Source organism: Phacochoerus africanus, chromosome 14 (assembly GCF_016906955.1).
Source record: "Phacochoerus africanus isolate WHEZ1 chromosome 14, ROS_Pafr_v1, whole genome shotgun sequence".
In the NCBI taxonomy this organism is placed as follows: Eukaryota; Metazoa; Chordata; class Mammalia; order Artiodactyla; family Suidae; genus Phacochoerus; species Phacochoerus africanus.
Window position 1 is genome coordinate 42,474,767 of NC_062557.1, and position 11,621 is coordinate 42,486,387.

Genomic DNA, 11,621 nt, shown 5'->3' on the forward strand with positions numbered 1-11,621 from the left:
AGGCAGGGGAGTAGGAATAATGCCTAGGTCAGGGCTTTCTTGTAGAGAAAGCCATGAATAAGAGAGAGAAGTACAGAGTGAAGTAAGTGCCACATTGTGAAGGACTTTGTAAGCCTGCATTTAAAAGTTTAATGGCCTTTATTCTAAGTGAAAGTAGAAATCATTAGAGAATTTTAAAAATGAGTCACGAGATTGGAGATACTTTTTAAAGATGACTCTGCTACATGGAGAATGGACAAAATTAGAAGCAAGGACACTAGTTAAAGAGATATTACAAAAGCTTAGGCCAAAGCTTGAGCTAGTTTGGCAATGGTTTCGATAATAAGCTAAGCAGTTAGACAAATCAGGTAAGAGATACTGGATTCACTTAAAAAGAAGATAACAGTCTCGCTCTCTTAATTAATTTGACCAGAAGAGAAATATATCTCAATTTAAAAACAAGACCTCAGGAGTTTCTGTCGTGGCGCAGTGATTAACGAATCCGACTAGGAACCATGAGGTTGAGGGTTCGGTCCCCGCCCTTGCTCAGTGGGTTAAGGATCCGGCGTTGCCCTGAGCCGTGGTGTAGGTCGCAGACGTGGCTCGGATCCTGCGTTGCTGTGGCTCTGGCATAGGCTGGCAGCTACAGCTCCGATTAGACCCCTAGCCTGGGAACCTCCATATGCCGCAGGAGCAGTCCAAGAAATAGCAAAAAGACAAAAAAAAAAAAACAAGACTTCACTAAAACTATTTTTTTTTCCCCATGCCCACAGCATGCAGAAGTTCCTGCGCCAGGGATCAAACCCAAGCCACAGCAGTGACAACACCAAGTCCTTAACCACTAAGCCACCAGGGAACTCCCTAGCTTATATACTTTTAATGTAGCTACATGATTTAGATAAAAGGTTAATAAGGCTCATGCTAATTTTATCATAAAAAGGACATTTATTAGGCATACTAATGCAAAACTAGTGAAATAAAATTCTGGTCAACGAAAATGACCATGGAAACTTAAAACCTAAAGAACTAGGAGTTCCCGTCGTCATGCAGTGGAAACGAATCCGACTAGGAATGGTGAGGTTTCCGGTTTGATCCCTGGTTAAGGGATCCTTAACCCTCAGTGGGTCAAGGATCTGGCATTGCCCTGAGCTGTGGTGTAGATCGAAGAGGTGGCTTGGATCCTGCATTGCTGTGGCTCTGGGTGGTGTAGGCCAGCAGCTGCAGCTCTTTTTGGACCCCTAGCCTGGGAACCTCCATATGCCACGGTATAGCCCTAAAATGCAAAAAAAAAAAAAAACAAAACTAAAGAACTAAGTTTCATGTGGTTGTATTTTAATTTCTGCTTTGTTTAAAGAATGGTAATTGACTTTTTTTTTCCATTTCACATAATTTTATTTTTCCCCCAGTGGTAAATTTTCTTCAATTTTATTGAAGTATAGTTGATTTGCAATGTTGTATTAATTTCTGTTGTATAGCAAAGTGACTCCGTTATAAATACACATATTCTTTTTCATACCCTTTTCCATTATGGACATGCATATTTGTTTATCACGGGATATTGAACAGAGTTCCCTGTGCTATAGAGTAGAACCTTCTTGTTTATTGATAACTGACTTAACTTGGCCTGAATAGTATTCAATATGTTCAATAATTAAGATAAGATGGGAGTTCCCGTCGTGGCGCAGTGGTGAACGAATCCGACTAGGAACCATGAGGTTGTGGGTTCGATCCCTGCCCTTGCTCAGTGGGTTAACGATCCGGCGTTGCCGTGAGCTGTGGTGTAGGTTGCAGACGCGGCTCGGATCCCGAGTTGCTGTGGCTCTGGTGTAGGCCGGTGGCTACAGCTCCGATTCGACCCCTAGCCTGGGAACCTCCATATGCTGCAGGAGTGGCCCAAGAAATAGCAAAAAAAAAAAAAAGATAAGACGAAAAAGATACTTACACTTTGGCTTTTTCTGCAAATCAACACCTTAAAATTTATAGACAGCCTAGTTTTTCTGATCTAAGCAGTCTAGACGTTAAGTTAGCATCAAAGCCTGGAGGGCTCAGAATCCAAATTCTAGATGGACCAAGAAAAGATCCATTTCACTTCCAGAGTACAGTAGAGGTTTAGCCAACAGAATGCTAAAACCACTCAACAATTTTGGTGCTTCAGTGAATGAAGCTTCTGCTGTGTGGTTCAGGGATAGATACTAACAGCAATAAAATGTACTGAAGTGATGGAGAAAGAACAGGCTTTACAAGAACAGATACAATACAGTAATACAATACTGTGATATTTACAACAATGCCAGAGACGATGCTTCTTCTTTTCCCATTTCTCTTGGATAAACACCTTAATACTACAACTGAATTATTACCACTTCTTCCTTAAAAAGTAGTTTTCCTAATAAAACTGTGTATCAGATAAGTGTTAAAATAGCCCTGGTCACACTTACTGTTGACCTTCAATCAAGTGCTACGGCTAGGCTAAGCAGCTGTAAGATACACTAAATCTCAAAAAGTAATGCTTCATACTCCCCCCTCCCAGAATATTAGCTTTGATATAATTGAAATTCTATATTTCAAATAAGTATAACTCCTTCAAATATTTTTAAATGTGAAAAAAGTATGTATATATGGTAGCTGGCCTAAAATTTCTGGTGCCATCTTGTAAGAAAAAGGCCTCCCTCAAAAATTAAGGCTTTCTTGGAGTTCCCATCGTGATTCGGTGGTTAACAAACCCGACTAGGATCCATGAGGATTTGGGTTCAATCTCTGGCCTCGCTCAGTGAGTTAAGGATCCAGCGTTGTGGTGAGCTGTGGTGTAGATCACAGACTCAGCTCGGATCCTGCATTGCTGTGGCTGTGGCATAGGCTGGCAGCTGTAGCTCTGATTCAACCCCTAGCCTGGAAACCTCCATATTCCAAGGGTTCGGCCCTAAAAATCAAAACAAACAAAAAAAACACTAAGGCTTTCTCTTGTGTCAAGTTTCTCCCTATCAAAAAACTCTCACATATACACTTTTATTCAATTTTTTTTGCTCTCATTTCTGCAGAATATAAATTGTAGTTTTTCTTTCTTTTTTTTGGCCACACCCAGAGCATATGGAGTTTCTGGGCCAGGGATCAAACCCATGCCACAGCAGCAACGCAAGCCGCTGCACTGACAACACCTGATCCTTAACCCGTTGCATCGCAAGCAAACTTCAGGTGGTGATTTTTCTAACAGATTTTTAAGTCTTTATGTCTTTCTAAATAAGCGATACTGTTAACATTTTAACGTAAACATCCTAAGGCTGACAATATATCTTACATATGTATAGCATTTCGATTTTGATGTTTTACAGACTAACGATTTTATGTAATTGCTCCCTATATTCAAAACTAAAACCAAAACACAGAATGTTTGCTCTTAAAAGAATTTCTTTGAAGGGTCAGTTTTTTTTCTTTCTTTCCTTTTTAGAGCCACACCTGTGACGTATGGAAGTTCCCATGTTAGGGGTTGAATCAGAGCTACAGCTGCCCGCCTAACCACAGCCACGTAGGCTCCAAGCCACATCTGCGACTACACCACAGCTCATGGCAACGCCAGATCCTTGACCCACTGAGCAAGGCCAGGGATCGAACCCGAGTCCTCATGGATTCTCGTCGGATTGGTTACCGCTGAGCCATGACCAGAACTCCAAGGGTCAGTTTTTGAAGCGGGTCATCTACTCACTTTCCCTACGTAGCTCCAAATGCATCAACACGAATCATTTTCCTGAACTTTGTCAAGGAAGTCCATACTAAACACAGATTAAGATATATATGTAGGTACAGATGAAAACTATAATCCACAATTGCAAACCAAAAAGTCAACTGTATCTGGCTAAGCGTACTTCTAAATTCTGATTCTAAAGGAAGATGTCTACAACAGAAGGAGATCAAAGATTTCGATGAACAGCAAAGAACACTACAGGAGAGGGTAAAAACGTGTTAGCTTTCTTCCTTAGGAGGGCATCACAGTGACCTGGAGGGGCTACTCCAGAATGGAATGGGGTTTAGAACAGAAAGCCTCCAAACAGCAATAGAAACGCATGAACGAATGTACTTAAACAATCCAGCCCTCCCCAGCCCACCTCTTCTTATTTTAGTCCTTCCAATTGAGTCATGAAACTCGCACAAAGACATCAAGAAGTCCCTGCTGTTCTGTCCCCAAGTCAGCGAACGGAAAACGTGTCCCCTTTATTATCTTCAAAAAGTGAAATCTAAGTGCCTGGGTGGAGGGGAGGAGGTAGGGTCTCACATGTTTGGGCGTCAGTTTGGGTCTACGAGTGTGCCTGTTATTATTTTTAAATTAATTACCAAGCAGTTATGGAATAATGTTTTAAAAGATGGGGAAAATTAAGCTGTAGGGTAACAATAATTCTCTCGAGTGAAAGACCCTCTCCAAATAAGTACTCATTCATTGGGCACCTGTGTAACTTGAAGTTTAGAGTAAATTTTTGAGGAAATACCGAGCGTATCAGGAGTTATTCCAATGCAAAGGGAAAATATGGCTAAAATAATTTTTTTTAAAAGAAAAAACGCTCCATACTTTCCAATCAATGCCTAGAGGGAGGGCAGACCGCGAGCGCAAAAACACGCGGAGACACCTGACCTTGCCCACAAGTCGAACAGTTCGGCACCCCTCCCCCGAGCTTCCCCGGGAGCCGGTTCACGCCATCCCAAGTGCTCAGTCTGCCTGTTCCCAGCACCTGCCTGGCAGGGACATGGGAATCTCCACGGAAGACGAACGGGTCTGAAAAGGAGGCGGCCTCGGAAACGCAGAGGCCCGGGAGGAAAGGATTCCTAGTGGAAAAGGAGGACAGGACCTTCGGGGAGGATGAGGCCGGGCGGCTAGGGGCTCGGGAAGACACGGCTGGGGAGGACGACGGGGGCACAGCGGAGGGAGGAGTGAGGAGGACCCAGATGAGGTGAGAGGTCGGCGGCCTCCGGCGGGCAGCCTACAGGGAAGACGGGAGGGGCTGGGAGGCCCGGGAGGCCTGGGGGCGCGGAGGGAGGACGGCAGGGGCAGGGGCTGCGGTGGCCGCGACCAGCCCCAGCGCGCGGACTCACGTTCTCCCACCAGCAGGATCCGCACGTCTTTCTTCATGTCGGCGGCTCGCAGGGGCCGAGCTCGGCCCGCACGCATGGAGCGGACTCCTCTCGCTGGGAGCGCCCAGCCCGCGGCGCCGCTCTCCCCGCGCTGCCGGCGCCGCCCCGCCCGAGCCTCGACCGCCCCGGCCTTCCGCGCCGCCTCCTCGGCTGCTTCCCCGCTCGCGAGCCGGGACAGCGCCAGCTCCGCCTCCTCCGGCTCCGCGGGCGGCGGCGGCGGCGGCGGCGGGGCCGACGGGGAGCCGCGAGGGACAAGCGCTTTCGGAACGCGAACGCTCTCGGAGCGGGAGCCGCGCCCCGGCCGTCAGGCTCTCCGCAGGGCATCGCCAGGGAGTCTCGCCCACCCTCCTCCGGGAACATCGGCTTTGGACGGGGAGTTTGAGTAGCAGAGTGTTACCCACTGACCCTATTTCTTTTACAAAATATGAGCAGGAGAATTTCCTTGTCTAACTAAGGTCACACAGCTAGAACTTGGCAGTGTGACTCACGGCGGGCATATTCTCGCCAAACTATAAAAACTCCAGGCGGGTGGCGACCTGTCTACCTGGTTTTCAGCAGCATTCCCCACCTTATCGGACAAAGCCCTCAGAAAGCGCTTGTTTGAGTAAAAGATGACTACGTCCCTAGACAGAGTCCTTTCCACTACCCAGAGCCCACCACTTTAGCAGCCTTTTATCTGTGATGTTTATAAAATACGATTCTAAATAATGAGATTAGTTTCTGCACTACGTAAACATTCATTTCTTTGCAACCAAACTAAGTGATTTCCTCCCTCTTCGTGGTCTACTTTTACACAGGGTCTTCTGATACTTCTCCATACATCGTAGGTTTGCCCAGCACAGGACTGGGCACATTGGTGGCACAGGATAATAAACCCTTACTGATTTTTCTGATATTGCCTTAATTTCCTCCTGACTCTCTCAGTCTGGAGGAATTTGTTGCCATATCTCTAATGCTTGAGCAGTGCTTGGCATACAGTGGGAGATAGATGGATAGATGGATGGATAAATAGATACATATGGAAATATATAGAATAAATGAGGAAATTCACTGTGCATAATGTGCCTTTTATCTTAAATATTGAAAAATGATTTTTTTAAGGAAATAAAATGCACACAGTACCAATCCCCTTTTCTGCTAGGAGAACCCCAGTCGTCTGGTGCAGCAGTTAAGAGCTGCTGATAAACTGCATAGGCTTGACTCCAGAGCCCATCACCTAAGTTATGTGATCCGGAGCAGGTTATTTGACTTCTCAAGCCTGCCCCTTCTTCTCTAACAGGGCAATAATGATCATATTACCTACCTACTCAGGTTGTTGTGAAAAATAATTAAGATAATAAATAAACACCAAGCATTTGGAAGAGTGCCAGACTCAGTACTTGGTTTACTGGTCTCAGCGGTGCTTACTATCTTAAAGGTCACTGAAAAGCTGAAAGCCACAAATTTTGAGGCAAATTCCTTGTTATGTTTACAACAGTATTTCACCATCTTTGTTATAATGATATCCCAAAGGAGCACAGGGGTGGAAGCCCTTCCAGAAAACGCTCTCACTGTGATGAAAGGAGGAAGACAGGAAAGACATACTTCTCTGCTCACTGAGGGCTTGATGGCCTGATCTTTTCAGAGAAAGTATTCCTCAGAATGTTAATATTACAGAGTGTTTGAGGAGTTCCCATTGTGGTGCAATGGTTAAGAATCCGACTGTTGGGAGTTCCTGTCATGGCTCAGTGGTTAATGAACCCGACCAGCATCCATGAGGTTGAAGGTTCAATCCCTGGTCTCAACTAGTGGGTTAAGGATCTGACATTGGGGTGAGCTGTGGTGTAGGTGGCAGATAGGGCTCGGATCCTGAGTTGCTATCGCTGTGGAGTAGGCTGACGGCTACAGCTGTGATTGGCCCCCTAGCCTGGGATCCTCCGTATGCCATGTGTGCAGCCCTTAAAAAAGAAAAGAAAAGAAAAAAAAAGAAAGAAAGAAAGAAAGAAAAAGAGAAAAGACTCCAACTGCAGCAGCTGAGGTTGCTGAGGAGGTGCAGGCTCAATCCCCAGCCCAGCACAGTGGGTTAAAGTATCCAGTGTTGCTTTAGCTGTGGCAAAGTTTGCAGCTGAGGCTTGGATTCAATCCCTGGCCCAGGAATGTCTATATGCATCAGGTGCAACCATTAAAAAAATAATAATAATAAATTGGAAGGACCCTTACAGAGCCCTTATTCTAATGCCATTACTCTGTAGCTAAGACACGCAAAGTCCAGAGAGATACAGTGACTTGCCAAAGGCATGTCAGCTGAGACGGAGCCTGGGCTCTGCCTTCCTGACCGTGGGACTCTAGGCAAGTCAGTTTCCTCAGTTTCCTCTCTACCAAACAGAGAGGGCTGGTTTCCTCTTTAGCCCTCTACTTCAGGGAGTAGTTTGGAGGATCCCATAAAATAATGTATCATATGTGAGAAAGCTTTTTCTCGGAGTTCCCTTGTGGCTAGGTGGGTTAAGAATCCTGCATGGTCACTGCTGCGGTTTGAGTTCAATCCCTGGGCTGGGAACTAGCACATGCCTCGGGTGTGGCAAAAAAAGAAAAGAAAAAAAAAAAGAAAAAAAACTTTTCCTTAAAAAAATAAGTTACACAAATATGAGCTCACAAAGAACAAAGGCCCTATACAGAGGGCCAAATTCTTTAAGGCACTGCTTCCTCCAAAAAAGGCTTTGTAGAGAAACTTGACCCCAAGAGCCCTGGATCACCATTGCCAGCGGAGTTCCTACTGTGGCTCAGCAGTACCTGCTAGTATCCATGAGGACACAGGTTCAGTCCCTGGCCCTGATCAGTGGGTTAAAGATCCAGCGTGGCTGTGGCTGTGGCTGGGACCAGCAGTTGCAGCTCCAATTCGACCCCTAGACTGGGAACTTCCATATGCCACGGGTACAGTCCTAAAAAAAATAAAAAGATTAAAAAATTGCCAATGGATGGTAGTGTTAATTCTATGCCTTCTCCAGGCGTGTGAGAAGATACAAGGCCTTCCGGACATTGTACGTGTGTGCTGGGTAAAGTTTTTGGCATGGGGAATGTGTGGAAGGCAGGGGCTAAGAAGAAGAGTTTATTTGGGGGAGGGGGATACTACAGAGATAACACTTCAAACTCCTTTGTAAATAAAACTTACTTAAAAATCCAGATGCCTCAGAATGTAACCTTATTTGGAAACAGTTGTTGCAGATACAAGTAGTTGAGATGAGGTGATACTGGAGCAGAGTGGGCCCCTGACCCAGTCTGACCAGTTCTTAGGAGGAAATGCCATGTGAAGACGCAGAGAGAACAGTTTGTGGAGATGGGGGCCAATACTGCAGCGCTGCATCTACCAGTCAGGGAATCACAGGGACTGGAGGCTTTGACCAGAAGCTTCCAGGAGAGAGGCAGGGAACAGATTCCTCCTCAAAGCCCTCAGAGGGAACCAACCTTGCAGACGCTTTGACGTCAGACTTCTAATATCCAGAACATTGAAACAATAAATTTCTGCTTCAAAAAGAAAAATCCAGGACTTCCCGTTGTGGCCCAGGGGTTAACGAATCCGACTAAGAACGATGAGGTTGCGGGTTCGATCCCTAGCCTTGCTCAGTGAGTTAAGGATCCGGCGTTGCCGTGAGCTGTGGTGTGGGTCCCAGACGTGGCTCGGATCCCATGTTGCTGTGGCTCTGGTGTAGGCCAGTGGTAACAGTTCCGATTAGACCCCTAGCCTGGGAACCTCCATATGCCGTGGGAGCAGCTCAGGAAAAGGTAAAAAGATAAAAAAAAAAAAAAAAATCCAGACTCAAGGGCTGCAGAAAGGCGTCACCTAGCAAGCAGTTATAGCCAGCAATAACTAATAGTTTGGTACAAAAGAAAACCAATACTGGAGTTCCCACTGTGGCTCAGCAGTAATGAACCCGACTAGTACCCATGAGGACACGAGTTCTATCCCTGGCCTCGCTCATAGGTTAAGAATCCAGCTGATAGAGGCCGGCGACTACAGTTCCAATTCAACCCCTAACCTGGAAACTCCATATGCCAAAGGTGCGGCCCTAAAAAGACGACCAAAAAAAAAAAAAAAAAAGAGAGAGAGAGAGCAGTACTCACTAGTGTGGGAGGTGGGGAGCCCAATGAGCCAGAATGTGTGTCCCAGGCAATCTAAGTTTCTTTTTACAACCCCTCTCTGCTTCCCATCAGCTATACTTCTGAAACTCTGGCCTCCTACCTTGCCTTGAGCTTTATACTCTTCCATCAGGGGTCACTCTGAAGTTTTCCTGGAGAGGGTATGGTTCAGTGATTAAAAGCAGGGACGCAAGTTGGCCTGCCTAGGTCTAAACCTCAGCTGTGCATCATCAAATTACGTAAGTTCTAAAACCCTCAGCTGCCAAGTGGGAATAACACCTCATGGGATTGTTATGAAAATTAAATGAGGAGTTCCCGTTGTGGCTCAGTGGGTTAAGATTCCAACTAATATCCAAGAGGATACAGGTTCAGCAAGGCCGGTGTTGCCGCAAGCTGTGGTGTGGGTCCCAGATGCAGCTCGGACCTCGCATGGCTGTGGCTGTGGTGTAGGCCAGCAGCTACAGCTATAATTCAACCCCTAGCCTGGGAACCTCCACATGCAGGTGTGGCCCTAAAAAGCAAATAAATAAATAAGTTAATATAGTGGGAAAATGCTTAGAATCATGCCTGGTACATGGTCAGCAGTCTATAAATGCTGGATAAATAAATTGTGACAGCAGTGACTTCTGGAAACCTCCCTGAGCCTGAGGAGAGAGCCTCACGATGACACGCACTGCAGCAAGGCAGAAGCCAGAGAATGGAGTTGTTGGCAGTGGAATTTACTGCTGGGATACTACAGATCATTGACTGTATATTAAGTAGATTGGATAAAGCCAAGAGGACAGATGGGTATCGACAAAGCACTCACGGAATTTTCCTCTAGAATGCTGGGAAGGCCCTCCAGCTTCACCAGGCAAACTTCATGCCCCCTCAACTGTGGCGGTGACACTGGGAGATCTGAACAATGAACTGTGGCAGGAGATAAGAGCTCCTATCAAAGAAGGAGCTTCCAACACAGCCTCTCTCTGAGTCTCTGGACAGTGGAACGGCCCGGGGCTAGTGGGCAGACCTACTGGGTAGAAGATACAGTGCATGTGAAATGAATGACATTGGGTGGAATAAGAGGCTGGTCTCTGATTTTTTTTTTTTTTTTTGGCTTCATCCATGGTATGTGGAAGTTCCGGGGCCAGGGATCGAACCCTTGCCAGTGCAGTGACCCCAGCCTCAGCAGTGACAATGCCTGATCCTTAACCTCCTGTGCCACAGAACTCCTGGTCTCTGATTGGTGGGTTAGACACAGTCCTGGGCAGGAGGCCACATACGATGGGTTGGCATTGTTCCTGCTCTTCAGACTCATCTATCTTTGGGGTCTCAAATTAAAGCCAGAGTGGCATCCATCTTCACTTTTGTCTCCTGTTCCTTCCAGGAAGACTTTCTCCTTGTTCCTTCCAAACCTGCTCTGGTGGAGCAGAAAAGCCCGGTGCTTTAATACAGAGTAAATCTTTTTTTCCATCTTGCCTTTGAATGCATTTGTTCCTGGCTTATTGGTCAGACACCCATGTCCTTTACCTAGGCAGATGGATTGGTCTCTAAGGCCATGGATTCTGTTTGCTCAATTTGGCCAGAAGACACATCACAGAGCACAATTACTTTTAAAAGGCATTTGATTATAACCGTACTGAAAGGATATTTTTCCAGATAAAAGTCTCATCTGTTGATGAGGCTGCATCCACTTGTCTTTTTAATTTTCTCAAGGTCCTCTCAGTTACATATTGTAAAACAAATACCCTCAATTAAGAGATAATTGATATTAAGAAGCCTCCCAGACTTTCTTGCACCCACGTGGCCTGGATTCCCTTCTGTCATGGTGCAGAGCACAGGCTCTGAGGTCTATATTTCTTCTCAATGCTTTGCTAGCTGTGCCACATTGAACAAGCCACAGAACCTCTCTGGAGTTCCCACTGCAGAGCAGTGGAAACAAACCCAACTAGTATCCATGAGGATTCAGGTTCCATCCCTGGCCTCCCTCAGTGGGTTAAGGATCCAGCGTTGCTGTGAGCTGTGGTGTAGGTCAAAGACACAGATCGAATCTGGCATGGCTGTGGCTCGGATTTGACCCCTAGCCTGGGAATTTCCATATGCCGTGGGTGTAGCCCTAAAAAAAAAAAAAAAAAAAAAAAAAGGCAGAAAACAGAAACAATGACTCTTGTATACTGAAAGTGTCCTTTTTCTATTGTCTGCCCATCCTGATTAAGTCCAGGGGAAGCCTCAGGAAATCTTTAATACCTGTTAATCTTTCGAGCAAGAGAGAGAGGAAAAGAAAAAGCATATACCTCAGGTTCAGAAACTTAGACAATGGCACCGAGCTAGTCAGACTGTTTTGTTTTCCTTAAAACATATATTTAAAGTTATCTTTCTATTTAAGACACATGATTCTGGTTTCCACTTATATACAATTTTTAAAGTTTCTT

At 45.8% G+C, this 11,621-nt stretch overlaps 1 protein-coding gene across 8 annotated transcripts in view; it reads right to left on the minus strand.

Annotated features, from left to right (window-relative positions):
* Positions 1–5,271, minus strand: part of RHOT1 (ras homolog family member T1) — a 70,820-nt gene extending 65,549 nt beyond the window's left edge. For 5 of the 8 annotated variants that reach the window (XM_047757107.1, XM_047757108.1, XM_047757111.1 and 2 more), the window contains exon 1: positions 5,059–5,246. In XM_047757107.1, the coding sequence (XP_047613063.1) occupies positions 5,059–5,134 (76 nt within the window). In that variant the 5' untranslated portion in view covers positions 5,135–5,246. Of the gene's footprint in view, positions 1–5,058 lie in introns of all 8 variants that reach the window. The other 3 variants (XM_047757112.1, XM_047757113.1, XM_047757106.1) reach the window with 3 other exon arrangements.
* Positions 5,272–11,621: the final 6,350 nt, after the last annotated feature.